Source organism: Trachurus trachurus (assembly GCF_905171665.1).
Source record: "Trachurus trachurus genome assembly, chromosome: 3".
Classification (NCBI taxonomy): Eukaryota; Metazoa; Chordata; class Actinopteri; order Carangiformes; family Carangidae; genus Trachurus; species Trachurus trachurus.
The window spans coordinates 7,410,950-7,436,656 of NC_139893.1; the positions used below are offsets into that span (position 1 = coordinate 7,410,950).

Genomic DNA, 25,707 nt, shown 5'->3' on the forward strand with positions numbered 1-25,707 from the left:
CTGACATAGAACAGATGTATAGAGTGAAAAGGTTCATGCTCTCTTCACAAGCAGCAATACCTCAGCACTGTGCGATCGATTTTTCCATTTTTCCAGTGGCTAACAATCACTTTAAATCCACCCACCAGAGCGCCTTCACTTCTTGTGCATCTTTGAATTGAAAAACCAGCACAGATGCTGCTTTCCCCCCTGTGTAATGAGGATTTTAGAGTGATTTTCCATTTCCACATTTCATTTACCAAAACTACACAAGCTCATTCCAGGACGACAGTAGTCAAAAGAGGGAGAAACCTGTTGTTATTACCTTTCACTTAAGATGGAAATAATCACATTTTCCACATACTGCACACAATAAAGTGATTGTTTACAGACAGCTTCACTGTAGATCAATTCAATATGTAGCTGTATGTGAGATGCCTCTGTCTTTAGTATGAGAAAAATAAACAAATGGAGGGAGAAAGTGTCAGATGTGGCCCTGCTGCCGGACTATAGAGAGATGCAGGATAATTGTTCAAACAGAGACAACCATGCAGATTTACTTTTCATGAGATAATTGGTGATGCTGCACTTGTTTGTATGTGCGAAAAATTGGGAAAGCTTTGTAACAAGAAAGAAAAATAAAAGCTTGAGAGAGAAATCCTGCTAATTTCCTCATCACCACACATCTGGTGAATAATTGTTAGATGCAGGTGTGAATGTTAGATTGTCAGTCTGGAAATAAGTTTGAAGTAAAGTTGAAGTTTCTCTACAAAAATATTTGAAACTATGTAAAAATACACTGCTATGATGTTTTTAAGCACAAGTTTCCTATGTAAAGGGGCTGTAAGTACATGCACACTTCAGGATCACGATGTTCATGTGCAAGGTTGACAAGTGAAAGACCACTGTGCATTAAGAAACTAGGTGGAGACCGAGTCACATGATGAGCTTCAGTTAGAGAAGTTATTGAGTTTGTAAAGGAGTGAGGGGGGTTTGGTGACTACTTCAGGAACAGTGTGTGTCAAGGTGGTTAACACTGAAGACACTGGAGCCTCAGTCAGGACCAGACTCACTTGTTGTTCATCAAAAATGTGTGACTAATAGATGTATAAGGATGTTAGCTGGCTGAGTAAGCATCTTTTTTCTTTGTGTTGTTTGTAAGCTTTGTTAACATACTGTATACCTCCAATCCAGCCACTTGAGAGTGAGAGTTTGCATTACCACAACTTGATGCATGAATTCCTGACTGTTCAAATCTCCAAAGTGAAAATATCTTGCTATGGTATTGACTGCTTATTCAACACATGATCTTCTTACAGTAAAACACTATAGCCTATAGACATGTTAAAGGGACTATGAGGAGTTTCGGAAAGCTAAGTGTTTTCACACTACAGTACATTTCCCATGAGCCTCCCTGCACAATGTGAAATTCTTGGACCGGTGCAAGACGGACGAAAGGAAAACATTTGCCAAGAATGTTTTCCTTAATCAAGAAATCAAGAATGAAAGTCGGAGGTTCTAAGACGATCAGATACCATCGTAGTTCCAACCATAAACAGCGATCTGGCGGCAATATTCCCATGACCCGCCGGGCAGCGTCCGGGAAACTGAAACTAGGAAATGCTAGGCAAGTCGAGCACTAAATAATAATATCAAAATAACCATAAAGACAAAACGATATATTTATCAAAAATGGACCCATTAACAAGTGTTGGTAACGTAGGTTCATCCACATTAATATGAGACTCTTGCAAACTCCTCGGGATTCAAAACTTGTTTTCATTGGAGGCGGTCTTTGAATAAACCACAATAAGGAGGCTATTTGAAATGTGGGGAAAAATATAAAAGTGTAAAAATGATCCTTTAAACCTATTATGGAAATATCACTTTTTCAAGGCTCTTTAACATATATTTGGGTGTTTGTCTTGCCTTCCGGTCCCGAAAATGTGAGTATTGACAACAAAATCTGTAATGTGCAGGCTCCCTAGGTTGAAGTCCACATGGTTTTACAAGCTGTTCCCTCAGTTGTCTTCCAGTGATGTAACAAGGTTTTGAATTTGCATAACCCCACCCCTACCTGGGACCAGTAGAAGGGGCGGGGCAAGCAGTGGTTTATTTGCATTTAAAGGGAAAGGCACTGAAACCAGCCGTTCTGAACAGGGCTGTTTTGAATGGATGAAAAGAGCTGTGATGTTTGATCCTTGGGGTATTTTGTCCAAAGCATGTCAAAGATATGTTTTTAAGACCACCTGGGAACTGTTTTAATTTGTGGAAAGGGAGAATAATATGTCTCCTTTAAAGTCACAAAACGAGCAGAGTGGAGCAGCTCCAGCAGTAAAGACGCCAGGACAAAGGGACCTGTGACAGAATAAACCCTCATTAAGTCCTGGATGGGGATTATCGCTCTCCAGCTGCAGACTGACTGGGCCCATGAAGAGCTTGAGTGTATCATTTCCTCCTATACCCATTTACTCTTACACATCCCCTCTGCTGTAGGACACCACACATTGTGCTACCTGATTATTCCTGATTGTGTCTGCCTGTCAGTCTACATCTTCATTTGTCCTCCTCCATCCTTCCCTCTCTATGTTGTTTTGCCATCATTTGGCCCTGTCACAATCTTCAACCTCTCACCTCTGTCATTTTCTGCCTCATTCTCTCTCTCTCTTTCCCATTCTCTCTTTCTCCAGCCCTGTTGTTCATTCCCTCTGCCTCCCTGAACACCTCCTTTGCTTCTCTTTTCACATACATACAAGCCGTTCTTTCCCTTCAGATCTTCTGCTGTAGCGCAGCCACTTACCCACGCACTTCTTTCCCCTCCGTCCATCTTATTCTGTTATGTGTGACCTCACTCTTTCTCTCCCTCTTTTTTTTTTAAACCCTCTCACTCTCACACTCTCATTCTCTCCTCTCCCCTCCTCCCATCTCTCTGAATATTTCATGATTTGGTGGCACAGTGCTGAGGTGAGGAGCCTTCCACTGTCTAGAGCTTGCACAGCACAAATATTTACTCCCCGAGCTGAGCGTACTTGAGTGTTAGGCGAAACTAACAGTGTGTGTATGTGTGTGTTTGTCTTCTATGTAACAGTGATTACATGTGGCATGGGCCCCAGAGGGGAAAGGAGGTCTCATCCTACATCGATGTTACTGCTCCATTACACACTCTCTGAAGCCTTCTTAGATAGATAGATAGATAGATAGATAGATAGATAGATAGATAGATAGATAGATAGATAGATAGATAGATAGATAGATAGATAGATAGATAGATAGATAGATAGATAGATAGATAGATAGATAGATAGATAGATAGATAGAAGTAGAAGAAAAGAGGAAAATGGAGATGAAAAGGAGATGAAATAGAGGTGAACAGCAGAAAATGCAGGACAGAGAGAGTGGGCAATCTCATGGTGCCTGTGCATTGACAAATGTCTGTTCTGTTTTGGCTGGCGAGAATGGAGCTCAATTGCAGGTCTGGAGGAACATCAAAACACAATTAAGGACTGACATGGAACTGGTCATGCAGAAGAGTGAGGACAGGGGAAGAAGAAGAAGCGGAGCGACAGGGATGGGGAGAGCTCGGTAAAGAGAGAAGGACGAGAATGTGAGATGTTTGGGAAGCAGACACTTAATTGTATTATATTGGCAATTATTAGAGGAAAAGAGGGAGGGAAAGTGATAGAAAATAAACTGTATTGTGACTTATAGACAGTGTGTGTGTGTGTGTGTGAGCGTAAGTGGCAGGAAAGAGGCTCATCACATGAATAACCATTTCTTGTGTACAGGAATTATAATGCATTTAGAGAGGCTAATTTAATTTTCAACTAAGTGATTCTGAAATTTTCTATGCATGAACTTGTTCAAAGTCAGTGTGGAGACACCACCGTCAATTCCAATTCCAGATTATGAAGAGTGGCTGCGAGTCCATATGAAGTCAATTAGCTCTGTGGATCCTCTACAGACCAGATATGTCCTGCTTCTACAATCAGCAGATGTATGGATGTGAGCTACCGGGTGCGGTGTCATGCACAATGGAGCTCCCCAAAGGAAGAGCTTTCCAACTTTTCATCCAGTGCCACCAAATGCTCAAAATTTGATTTTGCCCAATTTTCAGTTTTTACGAACAGATGTTTGCGAAAGTGATGATGTTCTCATCGAGCCACAGCTGTAATTATATATGACAATGTCATAATTTGCAGAGTGCCTTTTGACTTGAGTAGCAGTGATCTCAAATTATTATGTTGGGGACTAATGGGATTCGTCTGACTATCTGAGTCAAAGAGCTGACTTTCGAAATAAAAGGGATAGTTCAACATTTTGGCAAATTGGCGAATTGCCATTATCCCTATAGTCATAGCAGTAGGTTCATTACCTTTGTTGGTCGGTGCTATCTATTTTTAGAATGGTAGAGCCGAGCCACAAGCTGCTCAGAGCTACGCTACGGAGGCTCATGGGATTCCTTGGTTTCCCTCATCAAACTCATCAAATACACAATCCAACAACTCCAAAACGCTCTGGGGGACAAGTTGTGACCTGCACATTCACCACGCTATGAGATAATAACAGAACGTTACAAGACAGAGTTGTTGTTGTTTTAGAGGTAAATTCATGCAAAACCACTGATGCGCGTTGCCTTCAGGGACTATGGAGGGAGGCTCATGGGATTTCACCACGCTATGAAATAATAACGGACCGTTACGAGACGGAGTTGTTCTCGAGGCAAACAGACTGCTTGCGGAAAAACTGCCTCCGTCAGGCATGAAGAGCGTAGCTCTGAGGAGCTCACGGCTCTGCTCCGCCGTTCTATAGCTCACACCGACAATTAACGGTAACGAACCTACTACTAAGGCCCCGTCCACACGAATACGCGGCTTCACTGAATCCGATCTTTTTCTTAATCGTTTTGAAAAAAATCTCCGTAAACACGGCATCGTTTTCAGAAATATCTGCGTCCACATGTATTCAGTGAAAACGACCCAAAACGCTGTAGTACATACTCCAGGCGTGTGTGGAGCGGGTGGAGCGTGTGTGGCGCTGTTGCGCTGCCACACACAAACACTTAAGACAGAGAAGAAGACGGGAAGTCCCCGCTGTAATTCAATAGAAGAAGTTCCCCGCTGTATTCAAACTCAAACATGGGATTAAATGTTGACAGGGAGTCGTGTCAGAGTAAATATGACGATCAGTGATGATTAAACAGGCGCGATTCAGCCGCAGCATCTGAGCGACCCGACGGTCGTCAGCCGTTGTTGTTGTTACGTCCATATAGACTGTCAGTGTGCAGCTGCTGCAGCGGTGTGTGTGTGTCTCAGGTTACAGGTAGAGCGGCGGGGGGCATGACATCATCGTTTCAGAAAAAAATCCGTATTGGCCGTCCAGACGAAAACGCTGTGGTGGCGTTTTCAAATTTTCCCACTCTGGGACCCGTTTTCAAAAAATACCGTTTTCACCCCCCGAAAACGCCGGATCCGTGTGGATGCGAGGCCGATCCGATAAAGTATTTATCCGGATTCGAAAAAAACGGATTCGTGTGGACGGGGCCTAAGACTTTATGGAATGGGCCAATTTGCCAAAATGTTGAACTATCCCTTTAACAAATGTTAGCATGCTATCCCTCTGAACTAATGGTGTGTTAAATATAAACATGTTAGCATTCTTAATGTAAATACATTAGAATGCACGGGCATTTAGCTGAAAACATTGCTGCAACTACAAGTGCGGCCTCATATTGGATATTTTTTAGTTGTCAGAGTATAATCTTGAGTTGGGAAACATTATCTTAGCTTAATTGGTAACACGGTTGAGATGGTCTTGAAACTGGTCTGGCTGATGCCATAGTGGATAAAATATGTCCAATATTCTCATTGTCCCTGTACAGAGGCCAAAACCTGAGCTCACTTACTGTAACACTGCAGTCAGAGATACTGTGCCTACAGAGATTGTGTACAGACTGATAAACCATTACATGACTCAAAATGAACTAAGTGAACTAAGCCACTTTTGAAAGAAAAAGCTGCACATGGATTTGAACTCACGCTCTAAATTTCCTAATTGTCTTCAACCCCAGACACCTTTAGTTTATTGGGACAAAACAGGTCTTAGTCACAACAGAATCCAAAGGATAGGTTATAATTTTCCATTAGCATGCATTCATTTGAGAATTAAAAATGATATGCTTGAAAAAGCTGCAGTTGAATTGTCAAGTGTCTGAGTGGTAAAAGTGAGAATGTTATCTACCTAAAGGCACAACAGCTTCAAGGCTGTGAAGTCAGCAGTAAGAATACTAACTTTCACATCACAGTTGAGTGGACTAAGCCAATACCTTGACTGTAACCATAACTTCATTGCTATTAAATGGAACAGAGGGCACTGAGTGCAGCTGAGAGCTGAAAGAAAATGGGCCATATGAAAATGAAGTGTATAGGCCTATGTTAAGTTTATTATCCATTCTGGGCCTGTTCTGCCCTTTAACAAGCATGTAGTGTTTGATTGATAAGCTTTACTTCCCCTTGGGGAGAAGTTTCACTCTAGTCAAAAGCAAAAAGGTCACAATTAACATTTCGCTAATGTTTTTTGTGATCTCCAGGAAGAGTAGTAATAACTGTGGAAATAAATAGATACTAGATATCACACTTCATTACCGTTTTAAAGACAAAAACATGCAAAACAGAACACTCCTCATGAAATCATCAGCCACCATCTTCTGAAAAAAGGACTATCACAAAGCTCGAGTTAATACGGTTTGCTTTGCTTTGCTTTGAGTCAATCAAATAGATAGATAGATAGATAGATAGATAGATAGATAGATAGATAGATAGATAGATAGATAGATAGATAGATAGATAGATAGATAGATAGATAGATAGATAGATAGATAGATAGATAGATAGATAGATAGATAGATAGATAGATAATTGAAAGTTAAATAAACTTGAGTAAACAAGTGGTATCTGTATTTTCTTACCTTTTCCAAGGCAAGTAAAAACAACTTTGTGTTGTTAGTCAGTGATTTTTTTTTTTACAGTGTAAAACACTACATCCTTCATACACATCACAGGACATTTTAGGTATTCAACGCTACATCTCTGGTGCAAAGAGAAGGTGACATATCAAACATCTAGAGGACATCACATAAACTGCGATCCTCCCTCTCCTGCTGCCTACTGAGCTGATTTCCTTTGTTCTGAAGCTCAGAAAGGCTTTCAGTCAATGCGTGACCACATTTGAACACCTGTGAACACCTGTTGTTATAAGATCGATCGCAGTGGCAGGAGGAGAGGCCCAGATTTGTGGTTTAGGAATTGGATTGAAGCTGTGTCTAAGAGGCCCAGTGGGACGTTGAATCCTTTGAGTGATTAACCGATGTGAAAGGCTTTTGTGCCCTTCAAAAGTGTTTTAGAGCGACACGATTGCACACATCATTATTTGAAAAGAACCATAGATATTCATATATTAAATCACAACATCATAATATGATGACAAAACTGCATTACAAACAGATTGAAGAAGTGATCTGTGTGTAAATTCTTGGATTAAAGGCATTTTTGTGGGATGGCTCAGCTGCCAGCGCCGTGCTGTATAACAATATATAACAACTTGTGTTTATTCAAGTCCAAATAGCTGCGCCAGAAAAAACAATAAAAACCTGACACTTATGAACAGCTCCCATGCCAGCTCTTACTCTCTCTTTCCCTCTCTCTCTCTCTGTACAGCAGAAGTGTCCTGATGAGGATTAGGCTCAGGCCCGGTTTGATAAGATGAGTCAGTGAGACCCATGTGTGACTCCTCCAGGGGAGATTTTAAAGACGTGACACCGGGCCGCTGCCCTCGCTCTGACCACGAAAGACAGCAAGCACAGCAACTCTCAGCAAGCAAGACTCTCCCATCATGTAAGCAGGAGGCTTTATACCTGATTTCACCTGAAGAATGGTTTAACCCGGCTTTGAAAAGCATGGATGCGTGTTTGATTGTTATTATAGAGCTTTGTCTAAAGACATAGAAGATGGTTTTATGGATGGCAATATCATCTATTGTCTGTCAATTGTTTTTTTGTTCACCAGAATAAAATATATATTGAAAAACTATTGAATGAACTGCATTTAGTGTGATGATCTGAACTTTTTCTGGTTTTCATTTGTGTCTCAAAAGCTATTGGATGGATTGTGATGAAACTGGCCAGAGTGTGAATTATAAAATAAAAGTTAGGGGGGGAAGAAAGCAAACCCAGTGAAGTGCAGGCCCATGCTTCAGTGAACTGAAGTATTACAGTGATTACAGTATCTTGCTTGTACAGTCCTTAGAGGGGCCTATATGTACTTAATTACTTCCCACCACTGCTAATACAACTACTTAGCCTTAAAGTACATGTTTTTTTTTTAATATTCTTCAATTCCCCAACCAGCTAAAATTGCTGAATCCTTATAAGAGAAACCTATAACCGCAAATTTGGCACAAACACGTTACATCCAACTTAAAAAAAAGAAAAAAAGAAAGTAAAAGCTTGAGGGTCGCTTTAACTTTTCTTGTAGCACCATCATTAATTCAGGGTTTTAGTTCGTCCAATATCTCTTGCATTCCCATAAGTTTCAGCTCTTTTCTGTATACAATCGACAGAGCAGCAGATTTTTGTTCGCAGCTCTGCTCTGTCTGTTCTCCAGATTGTCAAACAAGACATCTTGGTCTTGTTCCAAAGAAAGAAGGAAAAAAAAGAAAAAGAACTTCTCTTTCATCATGCACCCGTCCTCTCACCTGCCATTCTTTGTCTTATGGCTCATTGATCCCATTAAAGGTTAGAGACTCATTTGACCTGCTGTGTCTTTCTACTTCCTGCCAGCTATTTCATCTCAACTAGATCTTCCACCTCATTACCTTTCAGTTAACATAATTAACCTTGTCCTCAAATTGTCTTCAGCAAGTGTCATAATGTCAGAATATCACTACAGTAAACACATTCAGTGGTTGCATTATTTCAAGTTGGATTAATTTCTGGTTGTTTACTTAGTAGTTTTGCCTTGTGGGAAATATAATGACTTGAATTTTTCAAGGAAAGAAATTACTTGCACTTCTCTTTTTATTTTGAAGACTTTGGCTTTTCATATTTCATTATAATTTTTATTATAATAAGATGTTTTTTTTTCTTCCACCTGTGCAATTCACAGCAGGTCCAATCTGGTAGTTTCTAAAAAGAAATCATGCTAATGTGGGTTTAGCTGAAAATTAAAAAAAAAAAAGTTTTTAAATCAATGCAGCAACAATGGCTCAAAGCCAATGAGTTATGGACAGGGAAGTGGTTTAAAATGGCTTAGAAATGGACCTAAAAGGTGTTGGAGATTCAATTTAATGTGAGCTTTTAATTAGGACATGAAGACAATGGAAAAGAAACATAATTTCTAAGAAGAGAACTCTTGCGATTATTGTTTCCAGTTTATTTCTGACATGCCGACAATGTCTCACATTCTTCACAGTTATGTCACGTTTTGTTTCTGAGCTTATTCAAGCTACTATTGACTAATGAGCTCAGGCTCATCAGTTAAGTGTGATTTTACTTTTCTTGTACAAATTACAAACTTGTAATCACGGCTGTGCAAGTGCTTGTCTCTGTCTGAGAACAGATATTTTGGTGTGTTTGTGACTCGTAGGTCACGTTGAAGAGGAGCTCATCTGACACACACGTCTGGCAAAGTGATTATCCACTGCCTAACTGTGTGACTAAAATCTCCAAGCACCTTTTAATAATAAATTGATTATTCATGATGATAATTGAACTACTTCTGTAGAACAATTTAGGTACCTGCATTATTCATGCAAACTAGCTGTGCATAATGAATGTGGCAAAGCAGCAACAACACAAAAGGCTGTCTGTTTATGTTTTCACACTTGGTCCAATGTTGTTGCCCTTAAGGCTTTGACATTCATGTTTCTTTGCCTGTTGATATTTCTTCTGGCATGAATTAAAAATATATATATGTGAGGAAAATAAATTATAGAATATGTAATTATTTTTAATAAATCAGTTTAGGAAATTATAAAAACAAGCAAAGGGTTGATGATGTTGCTCCTGCTCCATATAAATCATTACATCATCTGGAACCTGCATGTATGTGCACTTACAGCCAGCCGTGCTCCTGCAGAGCTGTTGCAACAGGACTGTTCTCTATGTCTTTCTTTCTCTTTCTCGCTTTCTTTCTCTGTGTGTGTGTGTGTGTGTTTGAGTGTTGCATGAAATTAGACACAACAGTTCAAAGAACAAGACCCTCTGAGACATGAGAAAATTAAACATTAATTCCTAGTCCACGGTCTGTAGTTCAGTTAATGTTCAGCCATGACTCTTCTTATTGGCCCAACCAGTTAGAGTCTCCTGGTGCTTGTTAACAAGGAAACAGTGCGCACGCAGGACATGAACGAATCAGCCATTTCGCCTCTCCAATCACTCATCTATGCTTTGATTTACATATAAAATGCGCAATGTTAATAGCTTTATTGGATTCCAAAGGACCCATTTAAAATACTTAGCTCCTCTGCAAGACTTATTAAATATAACTTCAGTATATTGAATTCTCAGAGACTTATTCACCAAATATAGGACTTATTGATTTCAGGGATGAAAAAAAAAGGACCTCATTCAGTCCAGCTTTGAAATTCTAGCCCACAGCTACCTGTAACATCGATATGATCCACCCCCCACCCCTGGAAAGAGATATATGAACACAAAAGCAGCATCGCCCTGTCTTACTACAGACTCTACACAAACTGTGTTGTGTACAAATAATGTGTTTCAGAGAGAAAACACGTTGTTTGGCTATGAATGTGAAGGTTCTTAGTAAAAATGCACAAGTGCAGTGAAATTCATAAAGATTATAGTCGACTTTTATTTTGGTTTAAAAAATTCACTCTTTTGTTTGAATTGATTTAGATAATCACTGTTATTAGACACCAATACCAATAATGGGCAAAATGGCATCAAGACAGATTTGTTTATGAATATACTTTAAAGGGTATTAATACAATATTGAACAATACATTTAATGCAATAATGACATGCATTAGAAAAAAGTCAAAGTCCCAGTTTTGTGCAAAAAAATCAAGTCGATACCTTCTAAAGTATTCACAATGCAGAATGCCCTCTTTGTGTTATTGCCCCTTTGTCGGGCTCGGCAAACAAAATTTATTTGTAGAAGCACAAAGAAGGAATTTTGTATCAAACAGACTGTAACTGTGGCAGATACCCACTTGATTTGTGTGAGCAGGGATCTCTGTTTGAGCAGAGGAAAGAGCGCAGCAACTGATGAATGAATGATGTGAGTGAATAAACCTAAGGTAGATTTTTTTTTGTGTGTTGTATTAATAATCCTTGTGAACACTCATCTTCATAATCCAAGACCTTCACTCAAAATTGAACATGTAAGACCACGTTAATGCTTAATGTCACCTATGGTTGCTTGGCAACCATGCATCACAGGCTGTGTTCACTGAAGACATGTCACACATAAATAATAAAACAAATGATTATATATAGTTAAAAGGGAAAGGAATCTTTAAAATTACAGTTTTCAGTACAAGGCACTCGGGCCATGATTCAGTCCCTGAAAAGTCAAAGATTAAGGGATTTACAAATGCTCTCTCACATGTAAAGTTGCCTTAACGCAGGGATTTGTGTGCATTTATGGAGCTGTGAGTGTGTACACTACACTAACGGCAGTAATAGTGAATACTCTCCCCTTCTCCAACGTCACTTTTCCTCTGGGTGAACGCTCTTGAAAATGTATGTTATGGGTCTTGAGTGCTGAGTGCACTTGTAAGTTTCACAAGAACATCAAAACACAATCAAGTCGTGTGGATCCCTGAGGCTCAAGACCAGGAGCTAGCACTTAGGGAAGGAGAGGACTGAGCGAGGAGGGTAAGAGAGATGTCAGAAACAGGGGGATTGTGGGGGTATAAAGGGAAACAGGAGAAGGATGTGGAGTTAGAAAATAGATGAGTGGAGAGGCTGGTATAAATGACTTTCCATCATTTCGTATTGTTGGAGCCAGATGATAAGGTATTTTAATACAAAAATCTAGATTGGATGATATTGCAGTGTTCATATCAGTTTTTATGGGAAGCAGAGATTATGACTAACTGACTCCCTCATACATTCATTCAGAGGTTTTTACCCTTCTCCGCTGTTATGCACCGAGTTCACTGAATCGATCAGGAGCTTCGCTGAAACCCAGAAACCTCTTACATTACTGGTGTCACAATTCACCGCTGAGCTGTGTGAACTCTGACTGCCAGAGGAGAGGCAGAAAGGGAAAATTAAAAGCCTTCTTCTTCATCTTCATCTTTTTTTTTTTTGACTTGGTTAAAAAATCCTGCTTCATTTTGCTCATTTTTTTTTTCAGGCCATGTGTGCGTGGTGAATGATAATTGAGCCATCACTGCAAGAAAGAGAGGAAGATGAATAGACAGCATGGAGAGAAAGAAGAGAGGACTGAGAGTGACATATAACTGTCTCAGAGAGGGAGATTAGAGTGAAGAGAGGTTGTCTTTTTTTTTTCAATTGAATTTAGCTGATGTAAAAACTATATTTGCCAACAAAACGTGATTTTGTCATGGTAACTAGAGTGACTAAAGCAAATCTAATTACTTGATGGTTAACAAGTGGATAATTAAGACGCCAAAGGTTGTCAGGGACATTAAACGGGAACATGACAAACACAAAAATCTATCTAATCTGACAGCCGCACTGTGTTTAGAAAAGAGTCTTGCTGACAAAATAAACATGCTAAATGAAGCCACATGTTTTAACTTTAGTTTAACAAAATCTATCAGTATCGTGTGTTTCTGAATATTGTGGTTTTTCACCAAGGGAACCAGGGTGATGCCGACTCCTCAGCAACATCCCTCTGGGACTTTATTCTGCTTTATATTAAAGGTAAATCCATTTATGTGCATGTCCATATGCATGCACAACCATGAAACAGGATATGACTGATATATAGCTACGGTGTTAAGATAATTTAATTGCAATTAGCTAAGAATGTGCTCCATAAAGGTTCATTATCCACCTTATCAGTCGGCTGGTTGCTTTACCTGAGCAACAAAGGAAGTACATGCGTTATGACCATAGAGTGTATAGTTATGAGTCATACATCGGCTGCGTTCTGATCGTTTTATCCTCCAGCACCTCTCAAAGTTGAGTCTCGATGGTAAATCAGTGTATTTACCTCTTAATGAAATGATTTTAAAAGCCGCTACCTGGAGTACGTCCATGTTTGTATGTATGGAGCACCACATTTTAAAGGTGTTTTTGTTTGTGTCAGGTTTGACTTTGCTTTTTGAATACAGCCACCGCGAGGGTAAACATGTCAGTGTGGCTAAGCATCATTTCAGAGCTGATTCAATAAATCTTCCACTCCTTAATTTATTTCTTCCTTTTTCTGAGGGTTGTGCTCTCTTTATGGGTTTTTTTCTCTCCCTGTGACACCAGAAAAAGCAATCTCGGTGCCTTCTCTAATGGATATTTATCTTAATTTACCCGTTTGCTTTATTGCAACCAGGAGATGTTTTCTCACTATTTTCCTTGAAAGATAATGATTCAAAATATAGAATCACAGAAAAGGTGCAATGATGATTTAAGGTGATATATATTGATGCTTTTATATCTCCATTGTTCCCATACAGTAATAAAAAGACCTCGGTGTGTGAGGTTATTATTCAATCCCTCAGTGTTTTTTCTGTGTCACTATATTTTCATGGCATCACATATTATTTATCCATCTTATGCAACAAGACGATTGTTTGCATCAGACTGGAACTGGCTAGTGTGCTGTGTGTTATGGAAACAGACAGCCGGCTGTAGTTCGGTGCTGTCACCACATTTATTTTCAGTTTATCAGAATTTCAAACCTGTTCCTCACCTCATTTGAATTTACCTTGCTCCTCACACACACACATACACACACACAGTATGCTTGAGATTAATGGTGTCCAGGCCTGTCATTAGAGCCGGCCGTGTGGGGGGAAATGATGTCTCAGTAGACCTCCTGCAAAAGGCAGAGCAAGAGTTAAGACATTAATAGGCAGAGAAAAGCCATACAGCATCACTGTCTACCTCTGTGCTAGGACTGGCAAGATCAAAGGCTGACTCTCTAAGAGAGAGAGGAGGAGGGAGGGGTGGAGGAAGACAGCCAAATACACAGGCACAGAGGAAGGCAGAGAGAAAGTCATCCAGTGAGTCGGAGACAGAGAGAATAGCAAGTTCTGAAAGCACAGAAGGGACAAGGAGGCAGGTAAAGAAAAAATCGACAGGGAGGATAAATAGAAGACATTTCCCTTCTGCCACCTGCCTTGTTGCTGACTCCCGATTATGCGCTGCATTGGCCTCAGTGTCACCTTCTGTAGGCTCGGTGAAATGCTCGGAACGAGGCAGGCAGTTGCACTTGTCTGGTCAGCACAATGACGGTGAGACATGCCAACTGTAAAAAAAAAAATACATGTCTTCATTGAGGAATGATGCAGCACCCATTGTGCACCAGAGATGACCAGTTTTTTCATCCAGGTCGGACCAACACTTTGGTCCAGACTGAAAGATCTCAATAAGTTGTTGGATAGATTGGTATGAACGTTTCTACACACTTTGTTCCTGATGCAGAGGATGAATCCTAATGATTTTGTTGATCATCTGATGTCACAATGAGGTCAACATTTCATAGGCTGGTGTTTAACTAACTGACATCCCTATCAACCTGGCTCTTCCTAAGCTCTACTTTGCTTTTGGTGCTAAATTTTCTGACGCACTAAACTAAGAAAGTGAAGATTGCACCTGCATAATGTCAGCCTGTTGGCATTGTTATTGTGAGCCTGTAAAGATGAAAACTTTTGGAAAGACAACCATTTGTGAGAAGACAAAAAAACAACAAACACACCATCCTGAATCATAATCAGCTGAAGTAGCACAATCAGTTTATTACTTTAGGTACTCAATCTAATTTTATTTTTGGCAGATATTGAAGGCAATCTGCCCAAACTATATCAAAGGTGAAAAAAAGAAACAAAGGGCAGAGATGACATCCTGCAATGGTTTACCACTGCACACACTCCACTGTGACCACAAATAATAAATAGATTATATGTAAGTGCTTAAGTGCTTGCATAAATATAATGAATAGACAATTAAATATACCATCTAAGCATTTTAAAAGATTCCCTATTCCAGAACTGTGCTGTGAATATGGTCTTAATTTGATGAAGTGACACCCATTTGACACTAATGTTTCTATGACCTTTTAACCTCCAAGTATTCTGGTATGAAATCACTCCATGTTAATCAGCTCCTTCATTCCGCTCCCCTCTGACTTCCTCTTACCTTTTCTTTGGGTGAAGAATCTATTATCCGTGCTTTCCGTTCGCTCAGGGAGTGACCACCTCTACAGGGTTTGAAGTCTGGAAGTTTCAACAGAAGTGAAGTGGAAATTGAGATGAGGCAACTCTGTCTGGGTGCACCTTTTTCTGGATGAACATTTTATTCTCGGGCATGTATATTGCAGGGATCCGTGCAGGGGTCAAATAAGTGTTAACACGGGGATTCGTTGTGACCTGCAGCTGTGAAGCTGGTTAACGTGAGAAGTATTGGAATGAGAGAGAGATTTGAATTGATACTGAAACATGGACTTAGCTGAACTAGACCTGCAGCAGTCCCGGCACAGTGGAGGTATATTTCAGTTTTTGGTCTCAAATCAAGCTTTCAGCAAACTGCAAGTTTTTTTTTAGGTATTTAAATGGCAATAATTAAAATATTGTGTGAATATTTTGCTTTCAAATCCATGTGAAATAAATTATAATTGGGTGGGTATACGGAGGAAACAAGCATCTAAGTGTACTGTAGTTCATTCTGAAACTTCAGTCAGATTTCAATCAAGTCTGTCACTGGTCCTTGTCTGTCAGATAGAGATGAACATTTAATATACATTTGATTTTATTCTGTTGAAAAAGCTGCATGAGTGCACTTTCCCATTTCAAACACAATATAAATCTATCCCACATAAGATCATGGTGATAAATAAAATACTTAGTGATCAATTGTAAATATTAGAGGTCTACTCCTTGATCATTATGAGATAGTCATGAGATTTGAGGCTATTCAACGACATGTAAAGGAGATGTTCGTGCAGATATAATCTATGCAATTTAACTTATGTCTGATATTTTTTCTAGTTTTCTAATTACTTTCATCTTGAATTGGTATAATTCGTTTCCATTTCGCAGCTGCCAACTGTTCAAAGTAGAATTTCATTTGTGTATTAATGATGACTCGATAGTTAAAACTGAAAAGGTCTGGTGGTTTTCTCTCAAATCTCATTCCTCTGCAAAACCGTCCAAGGCTTTAGTTTTATATCTTCTGATCAATTCTGTCTTTCCCCTCAAAGGATGAATGGATGTCTGTGTCGGGGGTAATCTGTCCTGCCTTCACTCTGTTAACCCTGTGCTTTGTCTCCTCCTGCAGCTGTTATGGATGCCTTCTTCCCTGCAGCAGCTGAGACCCACAGAGGTCTACAGGTCCAGCTAACAACAACACACTACTTCCTGGTGTAGTTTATCAGGGGCCAGGCTGCAGCTGGTTGAAGTCCTCTTGAATTATTTTGTTCTGGCTCTTTTTTTTCTCTCTCTCTTTTCTTTTTTTCCAATTTCTTTCTTTTTACCACAAATCCCTTTTGATTTAAAACTGTGGACAACTTTTAAAAAACAAAATGTTAAACTTGGAAACTTGGACAGAACTTTTGAATATTGCCCAACTACAATTCAACTATATTTATCCAAGTTCTGCTGTCATCTATAAAAAAAAACCTGTCACTCAGAATGAAAAGAGCTGGATCACCAACACGCCTTTACTGAATCTGAGAAATAAAGCAACAAACCCAATTTTATTTCTCTATGCACTAGAGTTTCTTTTGCATTTGGAGTGTTTGTGTGTGTGTGAGAGAGACAGGTGAACAGTAGATGAAAGGATGCATTCCTTTCCTTGAGCTTAAGTTTTTCACTAACCCTCTCACTTTCCTCCCTGTCCCATTAATTTCCCTCTGTTTGTGCTGACGGGTCACGAAACACACATGCAAAAATCTGTCTCTGTATCCAGTCGACTTAATTGTTTCACTGTGTGATGTATTGCATTTGGATTATACAGAAGCTTTAATTAATTTGTGCTCTCTTTCTCTGAGAGAGAGGGAGAAGCCAGCTGTAAGTGCTAAAGATACTAGCAACAACAGGAAATTAGACAATACGCCCAGCAATGGAGAAAAATAATGCGGCAATAAAAGCCTTGAATCTGTTCACCAAGGCCCAAGAGGGCTTTAAATCTGAAACAGTTACAGGAAGTGTTGACTTTCTGTAAACTAATTAACTAAAGTTGTGTGTTTTTCGTGTTGCACGTGGGCAGCGTGACTTGTCCTCACTTCTCCAGACTCCCCCCCCCCCCTTAGAGATTAGTGGTGTAACAATCAATCAAGAGCAGCAATCCTGAGTCTCTCACTTCCACTGATGGAATATTGACAAATGATGACATCTGAAATGAATGATGGATACCCCAAAAGGCACTAAATCTATAGACCCACTTGTTAACTGTCCAGCACAGTCAGTGTCAAACGCTTCAAGTCAAACATTTTTCAGAAATGGCAAAATATCAGACTGACACGACGGTGATTGGAATCTGATTGGATGTTGTAGCAGCGCAAATGCTTTTGGAAGTCAGCGGTGTTCTGCACAGTGTCCTATATATGAAGATAGTATAATCATGCATCTAAAATCGGACCAAATCATTAACCCGCAAACATTAAGTTTTCTTCACTGTGGGTTTCAGAGCTTGTTTTTCTGACACTGCTTCCTGCTGCTGGAAAGAAGGTTAATGAGAGACTGAACCAAACAGTACGTTTATGTGCTGTGAGTGGGGCTTTAAAGCCCACACATACTGCTTAATGGCTCTCAGCCTGACTGATATATATGGCTGCCTAAATAACCTTGATCCTTTAAATTTCAGATCCTTTCATAATGTGTTTTTATCACTTTGTTCACTACTAAAATAGTAAAGCACGTGTAAAGGGGGTAAAAGGAATAGGATTAACATCACGCCGACATGTTCACACATAGCTGGGTGGAAAAAATGGACACTCTCAACTGCGGCTTAGCTGTAGTGTCCTCTGGCATTTAAGGACCATCCCATTCTCCATATCTCTTTCTCATTCTATCCACTGTTCTGACAATTCCTCCTCTAATTTCCCTTTCTCCTCTGCCCTTATTGTCAATGACTGGGGTTTTAATGATTACATCTGGCGGTGCCACAAATTAATTCCTGCCTCTCTGGCAAAAAGCTGTTCCCCACCTGATTATGCAAAGCAGGCCTACATTCTCTCCCTTTGAAGTGGTGGAAAAGCTGCTTAGAGATTCTCCCCTTGAGGAAACTCTGCAATAGGAGGAACATCAACAAACCCAGAGTTCACGCAAAGGTCAGGAACATGGTTAACCCCGATGAAGCCTCACTTCATCTCCACATCTCGCCACTTCTAAAGTTGTGTTGATGTTGTGGTGTTGTAACGACGCTCCCCTTATCAGACAACTGGAGATCCACACGGAAGAGACATACAGAAGTGCAGCAAAAGTAGGACAGCCAATAAAAATAGCTCTCTAAATGCACCCAATAATGCTCGTGTCTATGGCCGTGCAGAGTAGTTGGATGTACCCGGCACACGGCTCTTATCATCATATCCCTGACAGTCTGTCGTAGGCTCACTCTGAATCACCGGCCTGATATACTTGGGAAGGAGAAATAATGGTTTATACACATAACTGCCTCTGCAACAGCATACCTTGTCGGTCTGTTATGATCCAAAATCTAAAAATATATGAATTACTGCTTGTTATGGTCTATAGTTACCTTTTCAGAACACATTCAGCTTCTGGTCCACGCAATCACAGCCTGATGAAAAGCCACAACGCCGCAATGAAACAAGGCTACTCGTCACTCAAGCATGACTCAAGATCCACCCAGGTAATGAGACACTGTAAAGATATGATACTGCCTTCTCAATCACACTGAAGGGAGGTATGATGACAGATGTAAGATTGCTTCTAGTGAGGCTTAAAGCTCTGTGTTAATGCAATGGGGGGAACAGCAGGAATGAAGAGAGACACTGCTCCTGGAGACAGAAACTGTGTGTTAATTATATCATTACTGCTCTCACATTTCATGGTTATTAAACTAATCTCTCAGACAGGAAACCTTCAGCCTCCTGTTGAGTACGTCGAGTCTGAAAGCATTTGTTAACAGCGTTATGGCACTTAGACTTTGAAACACAAACATAGGCCAGTAAAAATAGCAGTCGTAAGGGTCTCAGACAAAAACTTCAAATATTCAGAGATGACTTAAATCAAGAGCTAATCCAGACTTAATGAATACCACCTAATTTACTGACTCAAAGCATGCTAGGTGGATTCTGAATGTGCGCTTCAGTGGTGTTCCCTCTTATAATCTCATATCTCATTCTTTTCCTGCCCTGAAGAGAATTTATAAACTCACACAAACTGAAAGAGAGCACTCGCTCCTAATAGAATAAACTGTGAATACATTTTTAATAATACAATCTAACACCGTAGAATATTGCAATCTTATCGTACCAAATTTATTATACACTGTGGACACAGTGTGCATGTGAAGCACTTGAGAATCCGTTAATTGCTTTCACCTAATTGTACAGCTAATTTAATGAATATTAAATAATAAATAAAAAGCACACACAGGGAATTATAATGAGGTGAGATGCAGAGGCCAATAGATCTTTTTTTATCCACTCGGTTTCAAAAGAAAAAAGATGTTTATACATTAAAATTATGCCAACTTTTAAGTCTGTATAGCAAATTTGTAAGTAAACAGTTATTTTTACACAGCCTGTAGGTCCAAAGCATCGTTATCATTCATTTGGAGTCCTGTTTCCGACCACCTGACGAACACAAGTCCAGTATTCAGCCTATTTTCACTCTGTTTTTGGTCTCTGCCAGCTCGTGAGGGGAAACATGTCCGGTAAGCTGCTAAATGTTCCACTTAGAGCTTTTTTCTCTGTCACAGTTGCTGGCTGTGGCTGAAAGCGACGGGTAAACAATGAGCTGTAAAGCTCTGTAAAGCTGAGAGGAGCTGCAGATTTGGATAAATCTCTGTAATGTAATCACTACGACCAACTCCATTCACATTGTCAGATGCCTAAAATAAACACATGCTCTCTAATGTCCATCTTTAACACAGATCACAGGAGGTCAGTGTGAATAATGTGAACGCACATATTCATGTTGATATCTGCATATCTGAACTTTCTTTCTCCGTAAATGGCACAGGTTAAACGTGTTTAAATACTGTGCGCTGGATACCCACTATTTCCTTCTTCTAATCCGAGACAAAAACATGGGTCCCCAGGTCTTTCCAGGCTGAGGAACCACTAAAATGCCAAGTCTGCGGTGATAAGAGGACACGGCTCCATTCTGTGGCTGCAGGGAGGGCTCGACAGATGTCTGTCCGTGACCAGGGCGAGCGGAGGTAAATGCAAAGTATTTGGACAGAGGAACAGCAATCTCCTCCCACAGGTCCTCGGGTTCAGCCTCGGGACAGTTATTCAGCACTGTCTCAACCACAGCATAGTTCTCAGAGCTGGACAGCGTGCAGGTCGAGTAGACCACACGGCCCCCTGGACGCACAGCTGACAAGGCAGACCTGGAAAGAGGAGACAAATATTACATTTGTGCGTCTTTACTATTTAATGTTTTATTATCTACAGCATGAGGGAATGCTTTATAATTTCTCATCTTTTTTTTTTTTACCACTTTCAAACATTAATGGCTTCATGAAGAGTGATAGCATGGAGGAATATAGGAGAATACTACAGGGGTCACACATGAGATATTGTTTATACTGGGAATGGGAACTGGCCTTACTGAAGCAGCTGAGCCTGGAGAGCAGGCAGCCTGGCTCTTTCCTTCAGCCTCTGTTCCCCCTGCTGGCTGCTGCAGGAATACAACCAGCTCCTGTCATTAGAACACGGAGCATCGACCAAAACCTGCAACGTTCATATAGAAGAGACACAGAAATGTGAATAGTTCAGACTAGTCAGAGAGTTCAAGAGTGCAATGGCTGTGAGATACAGAAATGGCAACAAAAGGGGGAAAAAATGAAAGTGAAAGAAAAAAGAAAATTGAAAATAGATAATAAAGTTAAAAGCAGATGAAAAAGACAAATGCTTGCAGGTCTGGAAAATAATCCACATTCATATGTTGCCCACAGCACCTGAATCATCAAGGGATGAAGATTGTGCTCAGTCAAAGTGAAAAAACTCCATCAAATTGCATCTGTCTTGTTACCCAGGGTAGAAAATTGAAACTGCCTCTGAATCTTTACACCTCAGTTAAGAATCTTCCCACAAATCTGTCCTGTGCTAATTGTACACAATCATATCATTTACACAATACACCTCGAATCTCAACACTTGCTTTGCACGATTCGATTGCCTCTGGGCTTTGTTTACTCTGGTTCTTACTATCAAACTTTTCATTTGGTGCTCGCCTTTTTTCAATATTTTCTTCCATTATCTGTCTCCATGAATCCTCTGATTCCTTCCAGCCTTTCTTCTGTTTCTCATTACTGTTTTCATCTACACTGGATATCTGCTTTCTGCAGCATCCTGCTATAAACATGATAAGAGCTCTCTGCCCACCTTGTCATATGTCCCTGCTTCACTCCGCCTAAAACATCTTCCATCCTGTGCAGACACAATCACGCTGCTGCTCAACGAAGGCGGCAGAAAAGACTCGAGCGTTTTGGCCAGCCAGTCCCGTCTGTGAGGATCTGGTTCATTACAGCAGAGAAGTGCTGGAACATAACAGGGTGACATTTCTTTTAATCAAAGAGGCTATTTGCACCAGACAAAACTATTCCCTTAAATCAGCAGCAGCAGCAACTTATGCACAAAATACAGCTTTAATATTTAAAAACAAACCTCAACACATTCAGACTAAATGTATTTTAAAGAAAAACTTTTAATGGCCAAACACAAAGATAATGTGCTGTCAACATCCCTCTGCTTAGTATTTGATTTAGGGTCATTTTTGCCTAATTATGCAAAATGATGGTTACTTATTTAATATAAGACTATGAAATCCCAATATATTATGTTTAATTATGTACATAAGTCCATTAATAGTAGCTGAGTTACCTGGGGTGGCACACTGCATTATGGCTAAGGCTTTGCCCCCTGGGGCAGAGCAAAGATCCAACACCTTTTCCCCATCTCTCACTATCAAAGCCAACACTGGAAGCAGGGAGGCAGCATTAAGGAGGTAGTACTGCTTCAGCTGGCCAGGCCTGTGAGCCTGGGAGGGAATTCTCAGTGGATACGGGTGGATGTAACACTGTAGTGAAGGATGGGGCAAACCCAGTAACGGCTCTGATTGAAGGTCCCGACTGAGCAAATGAGAGGTGCTGTCAGGTTGGGGACGGGCGTCACAGGGAGGGCAGTCGGAGAGGCAGCGAGGTGACAACAGAGCGGCTTCTCCTGTCTGGTGTTTTGAACTGGACGCTGGTGAGGGAGCATCGCAGAGCAGCGCGGAGACATCTGTCGGTGGCAGCAACCTGGAAAAGCCCTGGGAGTGGAGGATCTGCGTGACGTCCGTCACAGCTGCGAAGCGGTTAAGCATGACCCCATACTGCCAGGAGGGGGGATCCAGGAGCACCGATCTGCAGGAGACAAGTAATCCCAATGAAAGAAGAGTACAGACACTGACTGTGTGGAATCTGCAATGAGTCTTTCAGACACAATTTACCTTGCAGACGTCCACAGCTGTCCAAGTTCCCCACTGTACTGCTGGTCAAAAAGGTCCAACACGGGTCCACATGAAGATCTTTGTTTTTTAAGCTTCTTGGTTACCTGTTACAAACAGGTTGTAGGGAAGATGCTCTAAAAAGTACTCTAAGTGCTAAACTGGCACAAAATTATTACAGCACACCTGACATTATATGAGTTGTAAAGCTTACATGCATTATTTATAGATATAAATGATTTCTCTTAGTATTCAGAGGAGTTTATAAAACAGATATAAATCCCTCCGGGGACAAATAAGTAATTCTGAATCTGAATGTAGATGCACATATTTATGTGGATGCATTCATGTACTTTTTTATTGACCAATAAACACTGTTGTGTCTAATGTCTATTGCACTTAAGGTGGATTTGCAAGATATTGAAACTCTGCTGTCTTGTTCTAGCTGTGAATTGGCACTTCTGTTTGTCCTGTGAGGAACGACAGCAGAGCGTTTAGTTTTAAGGCCAAAAAGCTGATGAAAAAAATGTGTAGCTTGCTGTACTGTATATTGGAGCTCCATAAATTATACAAGAGACTACCAGGATAATGTATAGCCAGGGGGGCAACAGAGAGGCAGCTGGATATAATTTTCATATAATATAGTATCCTTGAGCTTTGTGAGCTACACACAGCGCAGGGATAGCTCGTTGGTGGGAACTAATAATCAGCCAATCATGTGGCTGCAGGTCAATGTCTACAATCATAAAGATATGGATCAGGAATCCAAGTTATTGTTTATCACATCTAAGTAGCAGGATAGTTGGTACCAGATTGCTGAGATTAACTGGAATTTTAACACAACAATATTTCAAGTTTTACTGAGAATAGTGCAAAACACAAAAAATAAAAAATCTAGCACACAGGATTACTGTGGATAGAAAGATCTTGTTGATGAAAGAGGTCTGAGGAGAATAGTCAGACAGGTTCGGAGCTGGGAGAAAGGCTACAGTAACTCAGACAACCGCTCTGTAACTGATGAGCAGAGAAGCTTCTCGGTATGCACAACACGCCGCATCCTGAGTCGGTTGAGCTACAACAACAGAAGACAACGTTGGGTTTCAGTCCTGTCAGCAAAGAATGGAAATCTCAGGTTGAAGACTGGAAAAACATGCTCTGGTCTGATGATTCAGGATTTGTGCTGAGGTAACAGATGCTGCTGGGATCAGAATTTGGCCTTAAAACAGCGCAGATCCACAGATACAACCTGCCTTGTGTCAAAAGCCCAGGATGGTACCGGTCATTTTATGGTGTGGGAAATTATTATTTAATCCCTTAATGCCAATCAATTGATTTTTTCATTTTAATGACACTACCTGTCAGCGTGCTGTTTCTGACATTGAGTTTGCTTTTATTACCACAACTTATCCATCTTAGAATGGCTCCAGCAAATGTGGCATTATTACGTGTCATTAATTGAAAAAAATGTCTCAAACTAGTTTCAGGTTTCAGGTTTGGTGGACTCCCCAGTCACCAGATCTAAACCCACTACAACACCTTTGTAGTATGGATGGGCAGGATAAAAGTGGTGCAGAAATTATGTTATGCAACCATGTCAGACAGGACCAGAAACTCAGGGGCATGTTTCCACCATCATGTTCAATCCATACCATAAAAAAATGTATCTATTTTTAAGAGCAAATGGAGGCCCAGCACAGTAATCATATGATATATACAGTCTATGAGTGTAAATTATTAAAATCATCCCTTCCGTGCAATAAATAGCCTGTAAGTCTGTACAGGACGCCTTCCTCTTCATCACATGTAGGGTACTGCACCATCTAGTGGGTAAATAGGAGAGCTGCGTGACTTATAGTAACTGATCAGGTTTGATTTAACTATATAAAGTGAATGCCACACTTAATATTTCACTTCTGCTCAGAGAAATAATAAGCTAACGTTACTGAACATGTGATGATTAGTAAACAAGAGGCTACAGCCGAAGTTGGCTAACAATATCACCAACCTACTGCAAAAGTATTACATTTAATATACCTTTAATATAGGAATACAATGCTGCAGACAAAAACAACCCCTCGTTTTAATTTAATTTTATTTACCTGGTTATTCCGGGCTCCTTTTTGCCGGTTCGGTCCTGAAACAACGCCGGGACCCGAGTGACGGTGACACGGCCTCAACCTCCACACAGGTGTCGGTGTCGCTGTCAGCTTCTCACGTTGAAAGCGAATTATCCTCCACGAACCGTGAAACCGAGCTGCTGTAAACATTTGTTTACGACTGCATAATTTACAAGTACGAATATACTGTCATTATTGTAATTAAATAAGTTTCTTGAAGACGTACAAATGCTAGCGGTAAATGTTTGTATGTCCGTCCCTCAAATCTGTCCCCCTGCTCCTCGAGCTGATCTTTAGTTCCACTGACATCAGTTGAGGAAAGGTCAGTGTTGGGTTAACAGCGTTTAGACGGTATTCAAATATTTTTAAATCGTTAAAAAATTACAAAAAGCAGAAGAATAGATAAATATAACATAGTAGCAGTCGATACTTTAATATGGACAGTCGTCGTCGTCAGAAAAAGCGAAAAGGTAGAGCAGAAAGGGAGAGGATAAAAAAGGAGGGAAGCCACAATCACAGACTTAGCTAAGAGCTGCAAAATCAACCAGGTAAGTCAAAAACACACTTTTAAATGCTACGTGCTTGAATATGATGACAACGATTTTATTATAAGATTATTTACAATTATTTTTTTAATGTAGGCTAATTGTTGTGTGTGTCTTTGGACATTTGCATGGGCTAATGTCCCAAGATGTTTTTAAAGGGGTAACTCATTGGTAACTAGCTAGGCCTATGTGGGGAAAAGAGTAATGGCCTGGTTCCTAAACTTAGTTAAATGCTGTAA

At 40.3% G+C, this 25,707-nt stretch overlaps 1 protein-coding gene across 1 annotated transcript; it reads right to left on the reverse strand.

Moving 5' to 3' along the window:
* Positions 1-20,250: 20,250 nt before the first annotated feature.
* On the reverse strand, positions 20,251-25,173 carry nsun3 (NOP2/Sun RNA methyltransferase 3). Its single transcript, XM_083999011.1, has 6 exons — positions 24,906-25,173; positions 22,810-22,913; positions 22,203-22,723; positions 21,705-21,859; positions 20,929-21,050; positions 20,251-20,707 (listed from the first exon to the last, which is right to left on the reverse strand). Exons 1-6 carry the CDS (start codon positions 25,071-25,073, stop codon positions 20,371-20,373), a joined length of 1,407 nt encoding a protein of 468 aa, XP_083855137.1. The 5' UTR covers positions 25,074-25,173; the 3' UTR covers positions 20,251-20,370.
* Between the last annotated feature and the right edge of the window lie 534 nt (positions 25,174-25,707).

Excerpts from the sequence above, each read along its gene's own strand:
- nsun3 (XM_083999011.1), bottom strand. The coding sequence starts at position 25,073 with ATGTTTACAGCAGCTCGGTTTCACGGTTCGTGGAGGATAATTCGCTTT. Across the intron at positions 22,914-24,905 it reads AAGGAGCCCGGAATAACCAG|GTAACCAAGAAGCTTAAAAA; the intron begins GTAAATAAAATT and ends TGTTTGTAACAG. Across the intron at positions 21,860-22,202 it reads AATGCAGTGTGCCACCCCAG|CACTTCTCTGCTGTAATGAA; the intron begins GTAACTCAGCTA and ends GTTATGTTCCAG.